Consider the following 21,210-nt stretch of genomic DNA (forward strand, 5'->3'; position numbering starts at 1 on the left):
AGACATAGACAACGATTTCTTTACACCCATGTCAGACTTAAAAGTTAATATTAAACATAAATTCTAAATAAAAGCTTCAAGAGAATTAGATAATACTGTAGTAACACTGTAGTAATACTGTAGTGGAGGTACAAAATTATACAACCTAAAGCACCGCAAAAGCCATGGTTTTGTAACTATACAGACTAAGCCGTACTGACACTTCTTTAATATGTAAACTAAGATTTGGTCATCTATACAATACTATAAGGTCAATAATTACCGAGTGCCCTGCCTACAACAGGATGAGACAATGCCTTATGCAAAATTAAAAACAGCAAAATGGAATTCACCACCAACTGTCCAAACGCTCCTAATGGAAAAGAATATTGCAAGCTATGGCCACCATTACTGAAATTTACAAGAAACAGAAATCCAACGTTGATATTTAATGAAACCTGAACTTTAAATTCAACAAGACAGTCAAATTAAAAATCTCCTAACATTTTCATCCTGCTAACATTTTAAAAACCCCTGGAAAATGTACAGATGAAGTAGTGTGGTTACATGGTTAGTTAAACCAAGCTAGCTTTACAAGTAAACTAGAAAAGAAGAAGAAGAAAAAGAAGAAGAAGAAAGGAAAGTGTAGTGTCAGTGTCACCAGTGTCAGTGTCAACTAGTCACTAGTCTACTGTCAACTGAACTGTCAGACAGGCTCAGGCTCAATATGAAATTTGCTTACAGTTTAAAAATTTTAATTTACTGAGTATTATAGTCTATATTATGCGATTTTATGTAGCCTAGTCATAGAATACTAGACCTTGGATTTCCTTAGCTACGCCAACTAAATAAACATCGTGTAAACCTGCAAAATGTTTTAAATTAATTTAACTAACTACTTGGATTTGTTATTAGGCCTAACCATAGAGACATAACCTAATTTACTTTTCTTGGTTGAGAATTGATTGATTAGCCTATGTAAAGTCCATAAATCCGACGATTGTGTTTTGTACAATGTCTAAAATAAAATATTACTTCTGTAAAAAGAAATCATTTACTGTCATTTGTTTTTATATCGGGTTCTTGTGTCTAACTTTGCAATTTGTGGTGTTTTTCGTATTACTGCATACCTTGGACGATAAAGGGATACTTACAAGTGATGAAGGTTCAAACAAGTTCTGCCGGTTGTACATGTCAGAGGATATTGAAATACTTGCTCTATTAACCACAAAATTAGGCTTTTCTTTTGTGCTACTAGATGAAAGGTTTCTAGACCCACAAGCTGTTCAGAACAATAAAATACTAAACTTACAATGCAGTCATTGTGATTACTGTAAGCCTTTAATTTTAGCTCTTGATTATGGAACTTATTTTGAAAGAAGGAAGCAGGTGAGTGTCACTTAACTAACAGTCATATATTGTTACAGTATTGTCAAACTGTTACAGTTGTGCTTTGAATGTTGTTTGTAAGGGTTTAGATTAACCTAATGAGGGTTTACATAAACCGTATTTCATATTTTGTATCAACCATCACGGGTACCATTTATTATATTTAGAATCAAACTTTAAAACCTAAGCCTGAGTAGCTCAGCTCAGAATGCTAACCAATAGGCTAGCAACACTTTAACCGTGTTTATTGCTAAAGGGATGTTTAAAGCAGCATAATCTTATTAAGCTCAAAACAATAGAATAAGTTTTTAACGTTTAAGCTTAGATATTTATTTGACTTAGTAACTTTGAAATTTTACCTAACCCTCCATGTTAAACTTTCCTATCCCAAGCGTGATGTATACAACTTCCTTACTTCTCGAGTGATGTAAAGTTGAAAAAAACTCACTCGGTGATGTAATGAAACCCATTTAATTAACATTGAGTGCTTAACTAAAAAAAATATACCTCTATGGAGGCATCGACGTTCAACGCTAGAAATCAGCTGTGCGCTTGAATGTTATTGTTATGCTTTAAAGTATTTTCCTAACCTAGCTTTTGTTTGTAAAATAACGTTACTGTAAGACGATGAGTGAAATGGATAATGAAAAATATTGTACGTAAACCCATGTATATTGTCGGTTCAGGTAAAATCTTGTACGTTACACGTTGCGCAAGAGCGTGTTTACATCTCTTAGGTGAATTATGCAACTCGCTTCCGCTCGTTGCACAACATTCACCTGCGTGATGTAAAATCGCTCTTACTACACTTGTAATGTAAATAGCTAAAAATTGACTGATAGTTATAGGCCTAAAATATTAATTAAACAAACTCTTATTTACTTAATTAACTTACTAAGTTAGATCATTCCAAGATATAATTTATGTAGGCTAATCCTTATTTTTATCACAAAATTGTACTTTTTTCAGTTCCTTACTAAGATTGTGGATGAAGATTTCAATTTGATTACGTTTTACAACATCCATCCTGATCAGTCTGTACCAGAACTGGATCACGTTGAGATTGCTGTGTTTTTGACTAGAAAATCTACAGTTCAAGTTGTTTTACTTCATCCTAGGGAGGTAAGCAAGTTCAAATAGATAATGTAAACTCTTACCTTAGCAATCCTTATTATGGTTGTCCGATATTAATTTCGAACCCGTAGGTCCATCTTCAGTCGGAAGTTTAGGTAGACCAAATGCTTATTATGAAATCCACCCAATTGGCTTCGTAGAAATGTTGACATTTAACACGAACACGATATACATTACAATTGACATAAATAATATACGGAGTTTAGGGATAAAAACCATGGTTTTATAAAACAGTGGGGTGACCTCACTTCAGTCAGGGAACACGCTGCCGGCAGAAGTGTTTCCTGACTGAAGTGAGGTTACCCCACTGTTTTATAAAACCATGGTTTTTATCCCTAAACTCCGTATATTATTTATGTCAAGCACCCCCCAAGCCCCCCGGTGGCCCCCCCTAACAAGGTCCTACATTTGTCCCCCTCAAAGTTTTGATGCTGACGACGCCAATGCCTAAAAACCTGTTCAAATATTATTTGTGTAAACCAAAATTTTACAGCCTAATCTAAATGCATACCAAGGATATATTGTTGGATCATATTTCTTAAGGTTTTATTTAAGTTATTTTCTCTGTCATTAGTAATCTATGTTATTACAAAATGAGTGGTCTGTTTTTCTATCATGCAAAACTGTTGTATAAAATTTGCTCTTATTAAGCTCAGAGATAATTCATGTTCTGGTACCCAGTGTTACTATGGGTCAATTCAAATTTTTATTCCAGATTTGATTTATGTATCAAGTTTGAAACTCTGTGGAATTATGATTTATATTCCGTAATCATGTGCCTTGCAAGCCAGGCATTTCATCCCCATGTTAAAGGTGTCGTTAGTTTTTTAATAAAATTCATCATTGTTGATGTAAGCCACCAACCGATTGCGCTGATCTAAATGATTAATTTCTGTCAAATACACATTGTTTTTTACCAAGTCAAACTGATGGAACAACTTATTATGAGATATGGCCCATCAACTACGCCAGCAAAAAAAAGTTAGAAAATTTTAGACACTAGCGCATTCTGTGACTGGCTAGCAAAACTTTTAGTAAAACATTTGCGACAGCTGGTCCATATAGATGGGATGTCTACTTCAGTATCTAATAGTTAACACTATTATAGAGGTCTTGCGGAACGAGGTGAAGCCTGAGATTTTCGGCGGGAACCGTCTAAAGCGGGGAAATCCATGGTGGGGGTAGGAGACGAGCCGATCGTCGCCTCGCATAGCGACACTTCCCCCGCCACACCACTATTCCCCTCCAAGCTTCACCTCGTTCCGTACGACCTCTACCAAGTTACAACATCTAAGAGCCTACTACGGCTATGTACAAAACAGCTGATGAATCTATCACGTAGGCCTAATTCTTTCACTATTTTTCTTCAGGACAACACCTGGTGGTTTGGTGACCTTCACAGTGATCTATCTGGCGAGTCCAAACTTGCCTCTCTAAACCTCACATACCGGAACATCAACCTGATGGCTGTTGAGGGATCCACTGAAAGGTGATGAGTTTTGATATTTAGATTAATATTTTTTAGGATTATAATACATTTTACTCCTATGTATTTTTTATTGAAAGTTTCAAAGTTAAGACCTATAACTCAATCAGTGAGTTGGCCTATCTTGAAGAGGCTGTAAATTTAACTATAAACCTGCTCATGCTTCTAAGTTATTTTATATTTTATGTATTTGTAATGTGAACATTAGCCATGCATGCAGTTTTATAGTGACTATCCTGAAAATTTGAGTTAGCTAAATTAACCTCTTTCAAGGAAACCTTCTCGAACCTCTCATCATTAATTACTCCTTAATAGGTTACTGAGGTAGTTAAATATAAATTGATGCAGATATCTTTTGTCATCCCATTTAGGTCTACATTTATTTATGTATATTAAATGGCTATATAAACAATATATTAAATGGCTAGATTTGATCAATAATTGATTTATAATGCTTTACAAGCTATGGACCTACAATTTAACTTTAGTCTGTTGGTTTGAAGTGCTCGGAAAGTAACCATAGGGTTGCTGAGGTTTGATCCTGAAAAACATAAAAATCTCTTTAGTCCAGGAGCTGAGGGGGTTTGAGCATGCATGAAAGTAGTACGCAATGTTATTGCTGATTATTGTAATATGGACTGTGGTGATCAAAATTACGTATGTCGCCTATTTCAAAAGTGGTCGATAAGGTGGGAAGGAGGGGGCAAACATGGCGGTTTGCGCTATGCGTTAAAACGCTGATAGTTCGAAAACGGTAAAAGATAGAACATCGTTTAAAATGTCGTTGGAATTTTAAAAATGTGGACAACAATAATGGTTATTGGGTCCGAGGTCGTATCTCTATAAATAAACAAGTTATTGTATAAAATATGTAAAAATGGACTTTTCGTGTAGTTTTTTAACCGAAAGTAGAATTAATTTGTGAGTGTCGCAAATAAGTAATATCAAATATCTTTGCTGATAGTTGTAATATGGACTGTGGTAATAAAAAACACGCATGTCGCCTACTTTTCAGGTGGTCGAGAACTTGTGGGGAGGGGGGCAAAGATGGCGGAACGCGCTATGCATCGAGACGACTGTAGCTCGAGAACGGTACGAGATAGGACATCGGTTAAAACGTAGTTTTAATCCAAAAAATATTACCAATAGAAAAGGTCATTGGGTAAAAAGTTGTATCTTAACTAATAAAAAAGTTATAACAATAATAAGTTTAACAAAATCTACATCGTACAGCTATTTTTTCCGAAAATCGTATGGATTGTTGATAAATAATAGTGTAATTCCTTAATTACTCGGCTATATATTAACTAGATGCATTTTCTTATAAGAAAAAAAAATATTATTACGAATACATTTGGTTTAAAATGTAAAACACGGCCTCCAAACGCCTTGGGGTTCGTCCGATAGGTTGCGTCATAATTGCTGCGCATTGCTGCTGATATCGGCGCAACTGTTAATAAGAACTGAATAACTGGCATAACTGAATAAGAATCTGTTACATAATCATATTATAATAACCTACAACTTTATAATAATTAAAATTGGATTTGTAGTGGTAGTCTGTATTATGCATTTGATTGTGGCGAAACCCCAAGTAGTATATGTAGTTTGGAGGCCGTGTTTTACATTTTAAACCAAATGTATTCGTAATAATATATTTTTTTCTTATAAGAAAATGCATCTAGTTAATATATAGCCGAGTAATTAAGGAATTACACTATTATTTATCAACAATCCATACGATTTTCGAAAAAAATAGCTGTACGATGTCGATTTTGTTAAACTTATTATTGTTATAACTTTTTTATTAGTTAAGATACAACTTTTTACCCAATGACCTTTTCTATTGGTAATATTTTTTGGATTAAAACTACGTTTTAACCGATGTCCTATCTCGTACCATTCTCGAGCTACAGTCGTCTGGATGCATAGCGCGTTCCGCCATCTTTGCCCCCCTCCCCCCAAGTTCTCGACCACCTGAAAAGTAGGCGACATGCATGTTTTTTTATCACCACAGTCCATATTACAACTATCAGCAAAGATATTTGATATTACTTATTTGCGACACTCACAAATTAATTCTACTTTCGGTTAAAAATCTACACGAAAATTCCTTTTTTACATATTTTATACAATAACTTGTTTATTTATAGAGATACGACCTCGGACCCAATAACCATTATTGTTGTCCAAATTTTTAGAATTCTAACGACGTTTTAACCGATGTTCTATCTTTTACCGTTTTCGAACTGTCAGCGTTTTAACGCATAGCGCAAACCGCCATGTTTGCCCCCTCCCCCCCACCTTATCGACCACTTTTGAAATAGGCGACATACGTAATTTTGATCACCACAGTCCATATTACAATAATCAGCAATAACATTGCGTACTACTTTCATGCATGCTCAAACCCCCTCAGCTCCTGGACTATAGTGGTTCAAAACCTTTTTAGTAGTCTCAGTTGTCCTCGATTATTTGGTTTTTGATAGATGAGCCTACTGGCTAAAGAACCAATACCTACTAATGAGGAACAAAGCTGTTACCTACATCATTCATTCATCTCATCCTCACCTACACACCCAAGTCTAGAGGCGTTGTAAAATCTAATCTAATAATATACACAACTACCTGGAGTAAAAACTTGGTTTCTCTCTCTCCTCTATGCCTCCCCTTTCCACCATGTTTCAATGCATCTTGAACACTGTAATAAAATTATGGCCTATGGGTGCCAATATTGATTTTTTTGTGCACTAATTATAAAATTATTGTCTAAGGATGGAAGAGGTTGTAGAACAACATTCCATTCTGGTCTGTTTTTAATCAAGCCCCCTACATAATCATAATGTGATTATATTATAATTTTGATCTTTTGAAAGCCAGCCAACCACCATAAGAGTTTCATCACTCACTAAGTTACACAATCTCATGACTGGTTCAATTTATACTTTTGTTTCAGGTTTGAAACCGTTCCCTCTCAGTTGAAAGACGACTCATCATTGTTGTTGCCGAAGGACATAAAATCATTTTTGTCTGACTTAAGCTGTTCAAAATTTATTGAGTGTAATACAACTAGAGCGACACTTTTTCGTAGCAAATTCAAGCCAGATCAAAGTCCAGAAGCTCGGAGATTCAGACATAAAGTGTGGAAAATGCTATCGAGAGTCAAAACTGTCATGGATTCTTTGAAGATTCCATTTTGGTTAAGTAGTGGGACAGCTTTAGGTGAGTTTTTTACAATCTTAGTTTTTGTTGTGATAAAGACCTGTCCAAGTACAATATTGAGCTAAAATTGTATATAAATGTTTTAGCAAGCTAACCTATAATGAAGGAGTTAAAATATTGATTAAGTTATTGAAACAAGAAATAAATAGCTGGTAACTACCGGTAACCATTATCTAAAAAATAATAAATAAATAAATAAACATGCCTTTATTGATCAAGCGTTTCTCAGTACAACTGCTTTTCAGAACAACTCTCGTCATCTAAAGCTATCTAGGACAGAAACGTAGCCTCAAACATAAGTTGGTTCTTAAGGATGATAAAGCTAAATTAAATTTTAATCAGTAGGCCTATATAGTTCCACTTATCTTGAATAAGTAATTTTTAATTTAGTGCTTCTTAAATTTAACACGGGGAAGGAACTAAAAAAATCATTGCATTAGAAAAACTTACATTTTGCACCCCCCTCCCCCCAAATGATTTAACAGGATTGCCTTCCTCAAAGGAAAAATGTCTAATAATTTCAACTCACTTTGAAGTATTCTCAGAAAAGGATACTTAAGCTTCATTTTTTTAAGTGATTTCTTTTTGTTTAAATAATTTTGAATAACTTATTCGTTATTATTAGTTACATGATTGAGTTTCGAAACTTTTAATATTTCCCCCCTTAATTTATACTTTTATAATGTTTCAGGTTACTTCAGAGAATGTGACATAATAGCCCACAGTAAAGACGTAGACATCGGTACTTGGGCTACTTCTTACTCTCCCCAAATAGTTATGGAAATGCAAAGACGTGGCTTCCGTCTTAAAATATCTCTGGGTTTCCCGAACGACTCGCTAGAGTTGTCTTTTGTAGACGAATCTGGCATTAAATTGGACATTTTCTTCTTTTATCAGGACGAAGAACATTACTGGAATGGCGGAACTCAAGTGAAGAGTGGCAAAAAGTTTAAGTGAGCGTTTTCATCAATTTAGCTATTTTTTCACTTTAAATGATACGAATGTTAAATGTTAATTTTATTAGCCTAATTTTATTTTAAAGAAATGCCAAGTGGTTGATTAGGGGTTTTTAGAGAAGGGGCTCTACTCCTCAACCTACTCTCTGAACAAGCCCTATATTTGGATGAAATATCAATTTTATGACTTTTGTGACTTTTATTACAGTATCTATCAGCTCCTGAACTCTAACTTTCTCAGGATAGCTGGCTGAACTCTATCCCTTTCTGCAGAACCTAAGTTGTTAGTTAGTGTAATGAAACCTCAGTGACCTTGGGACAATAACCATCATTCACATGAACAAACTTTACCGTAGCTTTTATAAAGACAAAGCACATTATGTGCTGTGCCAAGTGTTTTTGGTAGTTTTTTCTGAGGACACATACCTCTGATCCCTAGTACCACCTGTGTTATAGCGAAGAACCAAAACCCTTTGAGAAATGCAATGCCTTTGTTAAAAATTCAGTCTGGGAATATTTAAATTTTGGTTAGTTCCCGCAGCTGCCACTAGGTAGACAAATGCGAGCGGTGAAGTCAGCTGACTGAATGGGAGAGAGTGAGACAAAGAATCAGCTTAGAAAGAGAGGGATAGAGTAGCGTGTCTACCGCACGAGTGATCCTAGCAGCGGCTGCGTGAAGCTTATTTCGGCGGCAAAATTCTAGTCTGATTGTTATGATGAGCACTAGTATCTTGATTGCAATAGTATTTTAGGAATTAAATAAAATTTTCAATAACCCAGCACTCATTATAATTTTGAAATAACCGGTTGATTTGATTTGTTTTACTAAATTATTAAAAACCCAGATTAATTTATCTCCTGACATGCGCTAGTGCAGAGTAAGTCCAGCTTCCTGTGAGGCCTCCCCACTGTCTGAGAAACCCACGACCAATCAGAGCAATTCTGTTTTAAGAATTGTCTATACAGGGTGAATTTTAAATGAGTTCCCCCCCTACTTTTTTCTACATTTCTTAAGATATCATCTCCGGACCACGTCAGATCATTGTTGAGTAGTAAGTATTTCATTTTGACTGGGTGTACATTTTTGGCCGCCATCTTGGATCCGCCATATTGGATACAAAGTTTTTTTTTCAAATGTAAAGGTAGGATTGTGACCCATTATTTCAAACAAGAATTTTACGCTGATTACAATGCCGCAATTAGTTTTTAAAAATCTTGATCCGTTCTAAAGTTATGAGGACTTTTTATAACTTTATTTTTAGCGCATTTTAACATTGTGCATTTACAAACTAAGACCATAATCTCAAAATAGTGCTAGATAAAGATAAGTATACAACACCATTCATTGTTGACATACTTTCACTTGGTTGTGACGGATGTAGTTTTTTCAGCCGCCATCTTGGATCCGCCATTTTGAAATGTGATCAATTAATTTAAATATGAAGGTGGTGTTGTGACCCATCATTTTGAGCTACCTTTTTATGCTGAACTCAATGCCGCAATCCGTTTTTCATTTTCATCTTTGGATTTTGAAATATTGAAATTTTAAATAAGAGTATTTTAATATTTCATCAAGAAAGCTTGATAACCAAAAACGGATTGCGGCATTGAGTCCAGTATAAAAAAGTAGTTCAAAATGATGGGTCACAACACCACCTTCATATTTAAATTAATTGATCACATTTCAAAATGGCGGATCCAAGATGGCGGCTGGAAAATTTACATCCGTCATAACCAAGTGAAAATATGTCGACAATTAATGGTGGTGTATACTTATCTTTATCTAACACTATTTTGAGATTATGGGCTTATTTTGTTAATGCACAATGTTAAAATGGGCTAAAAAATAAATTTATAAAAACTCCTCATAACTTTAGAACGGATCAAGATTTTTAAAAACGAATTGCGGCATTGTAATCAGCGTAAAATTCTTGTTTGAAATAATGGGTCACAACCCTACCTTTACATTTGAAAAAAAAACTTTGTATCCAATATGGCGGATCCAAGATGGCGGCCAAAAATGTAAACCCAGTCAAAATGAAGTACTTACTACTCAACAATGATCTGACGTGGTCCGGAGATGATATCTTAAGAAATGTAGAAAAAAGTAGGGGGGGAACTCATTTAAAATTCACCCTGTATAAGTAATACTATACTAATAAAATAATTGCAGTGGAGGATCTCATGCAGGGACCCTACTAAATAAATCTTACACACCATTCTCAAATCATGCTTCGATCTTGTAAGACCAAACACTCTTTCTCTTGTTTCAATTTTGAGACTTGTATTCTCCATAAACATTTCATTTCTTAAACAGTTTGTATTCATATGGTTATAGTTGTTTTGTATAAACTTACTTTGTATGTTAGCGCATTTATTTACATTTAAGACAGTAAAAGTTCAAAAGAATAAAATAGGTTGGTTTTCAGGTATGATTTTCCAAAGTTCAGCCTATGTTGGACGCTGTTTAAGGATCTGAGAGTTCGCATCCCTTGTGAGACAGAAGAATACATCAAAGCTAACTACGGCCCGGATTGGTTTGTTCCCGTAACATCATGGGATTGGAAAACTAGTCCGTTCAACGTCAAACCTAATGGGATGTGGAGAACAGATCAACTGACCGAAGCTATAAAATTGTATCCAACATGAAAGTAAATTAGAGTTTGGTTTTCCGTCGAAGAAATAGAAAGGTTTAAAGAAAGGTAACCATTAAAAACTTGCATATTATCAATACAATTGATGGGGACGCCACCTAGGTGTGCATTTCAATCCAAATATGAGTGATGGATGAGTGTAATGGAGTGAGATGATCTGTGTAGCTTTTTTACTGACTAAGATCAGCTGTTTCATTAGTCAGGACCATTTATTTAAAGCCCAAAATCAGGAACGGCTGGGTAATCAAGTAAATAAGAATAAGTGGCCCTAAAGAAAATACCAAACCTACTTGTTTGCTATGATTCATAATGATATCAAAACATACGTGCCATAATGTTCGGGGTTCTTGATCTCATAGTTCGAGTAGTATTGTTGAAGATTTGGTCATGTCCTGGTTTCTCAGATTGGTTTTGTAAGAGTAATTTATGGTTTTCAATAATGTTAGGTTGAGGTGGCATAACAAAGTGTTAAATCATACTCAGCCACAAAATGTACCATTACCTTGAGAAACTGCAAGTAGAAACTGCTCATTTATGTGAACCCGAGCACATTGGAAACAATCAATTCCTCGTCAAATTTCTCAAAAGTATTGGATTAATATGTTTAGCTCTGCTCAATATTGCAAGTAAACAACTTCATTGTACACTTAGTTATAGTCTTCCATGTTCAAACAGTATTTTAAATGTTATTTTTCAACATCAGCTAATTTGTCATACTAACTATACTAGTCTTATTTGGTTTAAATGATATTTTTACATCTTTAATGTAAAAAGAATTGTAATAAATACTGTGTATTAAAGACTGACATCTTTAACCATTTATATGGATTTAAGTTATTGTTTAGCAATGCTTTTATTTAATCCCAACTGTTCCATATACACTTCACAGTAATAATAATAATAATTTATTTATTAAATAATTTATAGCTTGAATACAAAAACCAAAATTCATTTGAAGATCAAGGTAAACACAAAATTACCATTAATTGTCCAAACATTTCATTTCAATAATCCAACAAAAACATATAAAATTACGAATAATCTCAAAATAAATAAACTTTATTTTTACATCCATTAGGTACAATAATTTACATATTTTAGGTAAACCTAATCAAATACAGTATTATAGTTCTGTTTCATTTTCACCTGCATTCTTCTCAAGGTTATTTCTTCTTTTTCCAGTTCTGAAACATTGAAATTCGTCTCGTTATAATAGTTTGTCACAAAAGAAAATGAATATAACAAAGTGAGTCAGTGGCCTGGTCAGCAACATTGAAATGAAATCTTAGTCGAGCTACTAATATATATATATTCAAATTTGAACGAATGGTGTTTTTGGCCTCTGGGGACATCAAAATGAATAAGTAAATCGGTCCTGGGCCTGGGTCTTACCATGCTACCTACAGTAATAACTTCTTCCCTTTAGGGAAATTCGCAAATAAAAACTGTTGGTTCACATTTAAAATAACTATAAATTTAGTAAAAACAGTTAGCTTCTACAGTCACGTGGTTTATAAAACATTAAAAAATTTGGACTGCTTGAGGATGAATCTTGTTAAACAGTTTGATACCCAAAAAAATGACTGTTTTTGGAATAACTAATAAGATCTAAAGTCATAATAAAAAAATGCACATTTTTATTACCATAGTAAATGTAATTATGTCCCCACCTGATCAGCATTGGTCTAGGTAGAGGAGCTGGAGGGTAAATCGTTTCATCTTCAGAGTCAAAATCATCCACCATGGAAGTTTGGGAGATCTGTGTTTCCAAAACGTGTGTAGAACTTTCATGCATGTAAGCTGGGTTCTCTATCCCGATGCTTCGTTTACGCAGACTTGTCTCAATATCTGCATTAAAAGACATCCTTGTTTCACAAATGTCTGTGGGAATACTCCAAATCGCTTATCTAACATCGACCTTTTGTTATGTATCATAAATTAATAATAATAAAAAATTGCATTTTGACTCCAGAATCAAGCCCAATGCAACCATCAGATTAGCCGTACTATAATATCTCTGCAACTCAGATGATTTGAAGAAAAAGAAGTGGAAGCTTTCCTTAACTTTTGAGTTTGATGTAGATAACAAATAATGATTACTGAATAAATCAAAATTTCCCTATGGTCATACTTTAAATATAAAATACAGAGTGTAAAATTCTTGCTAAGATTTATATTAGGTCCCTTGTAATATTATTGAAGTATTAGTTCATGTGAATATTTCTCATTTGAATCAGATAAATAAAGGATTTAACTCTTGATAACCTAGTAAAAGCCAGAACAAGATTACAGCAATTCTTTAAGCCCCATGGAATTAACTTAATTATTTATTGAATTTTGTCTACTTTAATAATGTTTTTGCTTACCTGGTGAATACATAATTTGAAATTAGTTTCAAACGAGATTTTGTTTTGACTCACAGTGGTAGAAAACTTAAATCTAGTAAAATACCTGATTTAAGGTACAACTCGTAGAAGATTTCACCCATCCCATGATTATACACCTGTGCATTTTCTTTGGGCGAGCTTCTCCTACCAAGCTAATTAATTCTGCCACAGACAGTTGTGAACCCCTAAAGAGCTGCACACCCAGACTCCTAAATCTACTACATTGCCAGGAAGACACTACCTTAGATCACCAGGCCAAACATATTGATTTATAATATTTACCATATTTAATTTGAGTTTCCTCTAGTTTAGTGCTCTGTTGTTCAGGATAGAAGAAAGGAGGAACTAGCTGCTTTTCACCATAAGGTATCCATGATCTATTAGAAGATCCGAGAATATCTTTCCTGCTAAAAAGTTATGATCTTTATAATCAAACAAGTTTAAAGGTACAATCAGAGGTAAACTTGTGATGCTTAGCTATTAAGTACATTACTTACTAAATTCAGTCCTACCTAAACCAATATTTGCTTATGGATCGATAATAAAACAGGAAAAATTGTATTATACTAGTTAAAAAAAAACATTCAGGAGGGTTACAAACAAAGTCAGGTTTGTATAAAGTAAATCTGTGCTGAAGATTATAAAAGGAATGTTGAAATTATTCAAATTTTGAAAAACGAAACAGTATACTCCCTTTTGCTAGGATCAGTTTAATTCTATGTTTACCTGTGAAACTTTTACATAGCTTGTTGTTGGTAGAACAGCACCTTTTTTCCAAACAAGAAACAAATTCATTGTTTTTTGTTAAAAATGTGCAATAGAGGTAAATACCTTCTTAAGTAGTTCTCTACGAATCGTGTCTTCACTGCACAAACCAATATGACGAAGAATAGAAGAAACAAGATGCCTGTGACACACAGCCACAGAACCAGGATTAGAGAGCTAGAAGCAACGTTGTACTCCTGCAAAACATTATTTGTACTTGAGTAAATTGAGATATGGATATATTATAGAAAGTGATTAACAAATACACCAATGATTATCATCATCATCATTTTTTGAGATGGAGACGTGCATATTTAATTAAAACCCAAATATGAATGAAGGATGAGTGTAGAATGGGGTGAGATGTCTTGTAGCTTTAAAGTCTTTTTCATTTGTGAGTTTATATAGAATATGTAAAGTACCCACCTAAACTCAACAGAAGGTAACACCGTACTCGTATAAATGTAAAGCAATGACTATTGAAAAATGTGTCCACTGAAGTATTTTTTCCTAAGCAGGGCAGAAAATATACCTTTAATCCAATCTCCTTCAACTGGTCATCTGAACGAGTCTTCCACATGCTGTAAAGACTCCTTGCACTGAGTTGGTAGCTCTCTGAACTGTTCACTGGTACAGACATGTTCACATTGATGCATAAATCTGACTCTGGCCATTCTGTAGGACATCTCTCCACTCTGTGAATCTGGACTGTTGTAGAACTGGAAATTCAATTTTAGTCAAATAACTTTTGACACTGAGATAATTTTATATTATTAATAACAAACTGTATCAGAGAACTGACACATCTCCCAGCTTGTCAACAACCCTTATAATGGGCAAGCGTGGTGGGACTATAACTATGGTATTTTATGGGTAAAAAACTCAAAAATTGCAATAACATCCAAATGTTACAGCATTTGAAATCAGTGTTATGACCATCATAGCGGTTTCGAACCTTTTTTAAAGGAGTAAACGAATTCCTTTAGTGACAAAGGACTTTCTGTGAATTAATAGTGTTAGTACAGGTACTGCCAAAGCTGTTCTGCCAAAGCTATACAAAATGTAATTTTGTTTTATATAACTGCATTGATTTAGCCATAAAAAAAAAATTAAAAAATCTCCATGATATGGGTTTTTTATCTGTTAAACAGCTCAGGATTTTATGACTTATTCAGAATATTTTAACTATTAAATTTTTTATTTTAACAATTTGGGTGGTATTTGAAACATTATATTTTGTCTATTGCTAGACAATAACAAGCATTACTTCATCTATTTGTAAAAAGAGCTAAACTTTCCACATAACATTTGTTTGTACATAACACTAACTGAAAAAAATTTCAAGTACTAAATGTCACTAACACAAACTACTACTACCTTATCTACTTAATTTCACACTGTTTATCATTTCCTTGTAATGTCAAAAGGACAATGCTTTGCCAAAACCTTCTTAAATTGGCAATTACACCAAGTACAATATATTTATTATCAGGCTGTTTTTGTTTACTGTAACTTTACTGTACTTTGTTTCTCATGTGACTAATGTTTGCTTTATTTACTGGGGTAATAGTTTTAACTCAAAGTGATTGAAAATCATGTCACAGCCAGTCAGTAGCAGTCACAGAGGAAGGTTGTGTTTTCCTTATCTTATCAGTGCCCAGGCTTGTACAGGATGAACTGTGGTCAATGCAATGAATCTATTTTGGAGGTTAGTGATTTAATAACCTGTTGTAATGAGGGTTGTAAAACTAATTACCACTACACATGTGTTGGAATTGGACAAACCTTGTTTAGAAAAATGACTAATATCCATAAGTCAGAATGGAAATGTCCTAAGTGCAAGGGGAAATATAAGAAGGAAACAATTGTGAAGGCAAAGGAAAACTCAGAAGAAATTGAAGATAAAATCAAAACGTTTATGGAAGATGTTTCTGAAAAGCTAAGTGTTCTGACTTCATTCAAAGAAGATTTTCAAGCACTGAAGAAGGACAATGAAGAAATTAAGTCTAGTCAAAGTTTCATAAGTGAGAAGTATGAAGAATTGCTATCCAAATTACTATGTCTACCAGAGTTAGAAAAAGAGATCACTACACTAAAAGAAACTATTGAAGAAAAAGATAAAGTGATTTCAGAACTGAGCTCACAGCTTCATCATTTAGAACAGTACGGACGCAATAAAAACCTGGAAATAAATGAAGTGGATGAAAAAGAGAAAGAAGACATTGAACAAATTGTGGTCAACGTCGCAAAGGAGATGGGGGTTGCCTTGGAGAAGGAGGACATCGAAGCTGCTCACAGACTACCTAAGACCCGCACCGACAACAGGCCCGCAACCATCATTGTCCAGCTGGCACGGCGGAAGAAGAGGGACCAGATGCTGGCAGAGAGGAAGAAAGTAGTAACCAACTCCAGGGTGACAGGACTCAGCAACCAGCGTATTTATGTGAGTGAAAACTTATCGCCCTATTATAGAAACCTACTCAAAAAGGCTAAGAAGATGGGACAAGAACTAGAATATAAATATATTTGGTTTAAGAATGGTGTAAAGGTAAGAAAAACTGATGATTCTAAAGTGATCCAAATAAATGATATGTCTGAACTGGTTAAAATGAAGTAGGCCTAGTATCATTGTATTTTGAAGTCACTAAAGTGCAGAGTTTACCATGGGAAAAACCGATTTTGACTGTCTAAATTTTGAAGAAAACATTACTAAAAAACATACGAATTCAATTGAGTTCAAGGACTCTTGTAAAATCAATAAATATTCAGAGGGTTTGACTGTTGTTCATTTAAATATTAGATCAATAAGGAAACATTGGGATCAATTTTGTATTTATTTTAAGGATTCAATAAATGTTTTTGATGTAATTATTTTAACAGAAATCAACATTAAGAAACAGTTTTCCGAACTTTTAAATCTATTCTGTTTAGATAATTTTAATCAGATTTGTAATCTAAGGAATGAAACAAAAGGTGGAGGGATTTTAATTTTTGTAAAGAGTAGTTTTCAGGCAGTGGAGATGAATTTCAATAGCAGTAATTTTGAAAGCATTGTGATAAATGTGAAAAATAATGTTTTTGATGTAATAATAATAGCTGTATACAGACCACCATCCAGCAATGAATTAAAATATGTGGAAGAATTAGAAAAAATAGCTCAGAAAACCAAAGGAGAGGCGATTATAATGGGTGACATGAATATAGATATAAAAAATGAAAAAGTAGGTTATGTACAAGAATATAAAAATAGCATGGCTTTAAATGGTTTCAAATCGATCATTAATGATTTTACTAGGGAAGAAGTTAGAGCTGGAAAATTAAGTCAGACATGTATAGACCATGCATATCTTAGAACAAGAAAGCTCAAAGTTCACTCAGATATCCTACAGATAAAGATAGCGGACCACTATCCTTGCGTTATCAATGTCCAGCCTGACAACTCCTGCCCAGCTTATCACACAAACAAACCACAGCAAATTATCAATGAACAGCTGCTGGGACAGGTATTGGGGCAGATGGACTGGAAGTCTGTGGAATGTTTAAGTGATCCTACAGAAATTTATAATAAACTGTATACAAACATGACAAATGCATACAGGGACAGTAAGGTGGAGAAGAAAAGAAATAAATATACAAAGCCTAAAAAATGCTGGATTACCCAAAAAATTCTAAATATGATAAAGGATAAAGATAAAGCTTTTAAATTATTTAAGTCCCATCCAAATGAAATCCATTACAGAGAAAGATATAACAGATTAAGAAACCAAGTAAATAAAGAAATATACAAGGCAAAAAGAAATTTTTATCACAAGTATTTTGATAAGAATAAGAAAGATATTAGAAACACATGGGAGAAAATTAACTCATTATTAGGAAAACGTAAAAAAGAAAGTATAGATGGTATTGTGATGAAATACATGGCAAGAACGTCAACAGAACAAGAGATATGCGATAGATTTGCTAAAAGCTTCACTGATGGTATAAATAAAGTTATTCATGACTGTTCAATTACAACATTTAATAGAATGCCAGCAAAAGAATGTAGTTCCACATTTTATGTGCCATCTATAAATAGCGAAACATTAATGAAGCTACTTAATAATATGACAAGAAAGGGAGCTGGTTTGGATGGTATTAGGATTACAGATATAAAAAAGCATGCAAATTTAATAAGTGGTCCAATCATAAAATTTATAAATTCATCTCTCAGAAAGGCGGAAGTACCAGCAGCTCTAAAAAAAGCAATAATTAGGCCTGTTTATAAGTCTGGAAGCCACTTAGATTATTCGAATTATCGCCCAATATCAATTTTGTCATCCATAAATAAAATACTAGAACGTTATGTAGCAAATTGCCTGACAACACACTTGAAGAATAATAACATAATAAATCCCTACCAGTATGCATACCAGAAAAACAAAGGCACAGATGAACTGTTGGCAGATTTTTCAGACTTTTTAAACAGACAATTGAGCAACGGTAATCAAATTTTAGTAATTTTTATAGATTTTTCAAAGGCATTTGACACCTTAAAACATGAAAAAATTGAAGTTGCAATGAACAGAGCTGGCATTAGAGGCCAAACCAAGAATTGGTTTATGAATTATTTAAGCAATAGGGAAATTATGGTCAAAATAAATAACTCATATAGTAATTCTGAAAAATTGAACCAAGGAGTTCCCCAGGGAAGTATATTAGGGCCACTCTTATACTTACTTTATGTAAATGAAATGCCAGAGATAATACAAAAAAGTCGGATATACATGTATGCTGATGATACAGTACTGGTGACATCGAACAAAAATTTTGAAGATGCAGTCAGAGATATACAATCAGATTTTTTAGAAATAACAAAATGGTGCCATGACAATGGATTAAGCATAAATTGTAAGAAATCTAAAATAATGCATATACACTCCCCCTATTACGATTGTAAAAAACCTACAGTTATAGCACATATACAAAATTGTCTACACAGTAAAACATACTTAAAAGAAAAATGTGAATGTCGAGCATTGGAAGCAGTCAACAGCTTTAAATATCTAGGAATAATTGTAGATCATAATTTAAAATGGGATGCTCATATACTATATTTAAAAGAAAAACTTCGAGCATGTGCCTCAAAACTGTACCACTTACGAGATTGCTTACCATTTAAGACATTAAAAGTTATTTATGCATCTATGTGTGAGTCACTTCTTAGATATGGATTAAGATCTTGGGGAAATGCCTCAATATCAGAATTACAAAAACTGCAGACTGTACAAACAAGAATATTAAAGATAATCACTAAGCTTGATTCTGCTATTGTAAATGAATTTCCAATGCTGTGTTATCAGTTGACAGGTGTTCTGCCAGTAGAAAAACTGTTTACTTATTTGTTGATTGTTGATTATTACTATTCAGATAAGTTCAAAACAAAAAATGTACATAGATATAACTCCAGGAAGGAATTTTATATCGTTCCTAGTATTAGAAATAAGTATACAAAACGAACAAGGAGTTATTTGGTACCAACATTATTCAATAATCTGCCACAAAGTCTAAAAGAGGTAAAAACTTATAAATTGTTAAAGGTCAAGCTGAAGAATTTTTATTTATTTGAATAGTAGAGAATAAATTCTTATAGGCATACTTATTTGTGTCTGTGTTTTTTGTTTAAAATCTAAATTATAATTGAATGTTATGATTAATCTTTATAGTCATTTTAATTACTTGTTACTGTTGATATTTAAAATTTTAATACTTGTTACTCATGTTAAGTAGTGTTAGGTAAAATATTACAGTATTACTTGTATCGATCTTGTTACAGTTTTTCTTCGCTCAACTATTTTTTTTTTGTGTTTCAATTTTATATGTTTATACTCATGTATGTAGTTGTTAAGTTTGTTGGTTCAGGCTTTGATACTGTTTAGGAAGGGAAAACTATTAAATTATGGCTGACTCAACGAGATGCATCTAAAAGACATTAAGTTAAATCAAGAAATGCTACGGACAAGCCTTTTATGAGGCTTATGTAGCTTAGTGTTATAATGCCCTTTTGTCATTGTGTTGTTATTGAATAAATAAATTGAAATTGAATGTCAAATTAACTTGACATCCATACCAATAATTGTGTAGAAACGTTGACAACTTCTGTAAAAAGTTTTTACTTACTTAATTTCTACACCATGTCGGATGCCATTTTCATCACAGAATGTTTTTGCCAAAACTGCGACGAGCTTTTGAAACTTTTCTTGAACGTCTGAAAACTAAATCTTCTTTCAACAAGATACTATACATACAAAATTAAATAACATGAAGATGAAAGTACAGTATGTCTTTTGTAACAGTAATTAATTCATTACGTTACCTAAAATAGGAGTGACACTAAAAGTGGATCTTTAGTGGAAGTGGTCAATACAAATGTTTATTGATATTCAATATTGATACATAAAATACTAAATAATATATAACAATAATGTATAAATGGACCTAGAATGATGACGTATTGGCACCACTATTCCCAAGCATAATATAAATTAAGCTAAGCATTGACATTCTCTGTTTAGTTATAAATATTTGTCTCCATTGATACATTTTGATGTTTTGTAGCATTAGTTATGAATTGAGTCCAGAAAGAAATATTGTGATCACTACGTATCGATACATTTTTATTTCTTGATCAATTCTATTAGGATATTGTGTTTTTTAAAATCATTATCACTGAAAAAACTCTTTTTAGCTATACCACTGATGTTACTATGAAAGGTATTCAATGATGCAGTGTGAGTGAAACATGTTTAAAAGCTTTGCATGAGTCTTAAATCATAACTCAGCTTAGTAATTTTCTTTGATCAAATCCATTACAATTCTAAAAAAATATATTGTCTGATAGGCCTATATTCAATATAATACCTGTTCGACATTTTTTCCATCTAGACTAACAATTAGAAAATCATTTTGGTCGCCTTCATCTTCAGGTTTTGGTTTTGCTTCCCCTAAAAGGAAACAGAAAAAATATTTATTACTGATTAATATAACTATTAATTATAAGCCTACTATAGTTGAAATTTAAATACTAATAACAAAAACACAAAGGGAAAATGTTTATAAGAAATTATGGGCTTTGAATACAATTGAGTTGTATAACCAAATTTTTCATTTTGGAATTTGGTTAAAAAAAACTATGCTCTTTCTATGTAGGTATACATATTTTATTTAAGCTATAAAATATTTTTGTTAACTTTTGTAGGGAT

The 21,210-nt window shown here is 33.2% G+C and overlaps 2 protein-coding genes across 2 annotated transcripts; one reads left to right on the top strand and one right to left on the bottom strand.

The window, feature by feature from the left end:
* Positions 1-714: 714 nt before the first annotated feature.
* LOC128996635 (ribitol-5-phosphate transferase FKTN-like) lies at positions 715-11,528 on the top strand. The gene is made up of 6 exons (XM_054422041.1): positions 715-1,368; positions 2,338-2,490; positions 3,873-3,991; positions 6,945-7,210; positions 7,902-8,163; positions 10,596-11,528. The coding sequence occupies exons 1-6, from the start codon at positions 994-996 to the stop codon at positions 10,813-10,815; spliced, it is 1,395 nt and encodes a 464-aa protein (XP_054278016.1). The 5' UTR covers positions 715-993; the 3' UTR covers positions 10,816-11,528.
* Positions 11,529-11,901: 373 nt separating this feature from the next.
* LOC128997188 (uncharacterized) lies at positions 11,902-20,951 on the bottom strand. Its single transcript, XM_054422784.1, has 7 exons — positions 20,870-20,951; positions 20,129-20,223; positions 14,505-14,691; positions 14,039-14,169; positions 13,490-13,611; positions 12,491-12,668; positions 11,902-12,004 (listed from the first exon to the last, which is right to left on the bottom strand). Exons 3-7 carry the CDS (start codon positions 14,610-14,612, stop codon positions 11,944-11,946), a joined length of 600 nt encoding a protein of 199 aa, XP_054278759.1. The 5' UTR covers positions 14,613-14,691; positions 20,129-20,223; positions 20,870-20,951; the 3' UTR covers positions 11,902-11,943.
* Positions 20,952-21,210: the final 259 nt, after the last annotated feature.

This window comes from Macrosteles quadrilineatus, unplaced genomic scaffold (genome assembly GCF_028750875.1).
Source record: "Macrosteles quadrilineatus isolate MER2022 unplaced genomic scaffold, UCM_ALF_1.0 Scaffold_6__1_contigs__length_79288215, whole genome shotgun sequence".
NCBI lineage: Eukaryota > Metazoa > Arthropoda > Insecta > Hemiptera > Cicadellidae > Macrosteles > Macrosteles quadrilineatus.

Excerpts from the sequence above, each read along its gene's own strand:
- LOC128996635 (XM_054422041.1), top strand. The coding sequence starts at position 994 with ATGTCTAAAATAAAATATTACTTCTGTAAAAAGAAATCATTTACTGTC. Across the intron at positions 1,369-2,337 it reads ATTTTGAAAGAAGGAAGCAG|TTCCTTACTAAGATTGTGGA; the intron begins GTGAGTGTCACT and ends TACTTTTTTCAG. Across the intron at positions 7,211-7,901 it reads AAGTAGTGGGACAGCTTTAG|GTTACTTCAGAGAATGTGAC; the intron begins GTGAGTTTTTTA and ends ATAATGTTTCAG.
- LOC128997188 (XM_054422784.1), bottom strand. The coding sequence starts at position 14,612 with ATGTCTGTACCAGTGAACAGTTCAGAGAGCTACCAACTCAGTGCAAGG. Across the intron at positions 13,612-14,038 it reads GTAGAGAACTACTTAAGAAG|GAAAGATATTCTCGGATCTT; the intron begins GTATTTACCTCT and ends ACTTTTTAGCAG. Across the intron at positions 12,669-13,489 it reads GGAAACTCAAATTAAATATG|ATATTGAGACAAGTCTGCGT; the intron begins GTAAATATTATA and ends CTTTTAATGCAG.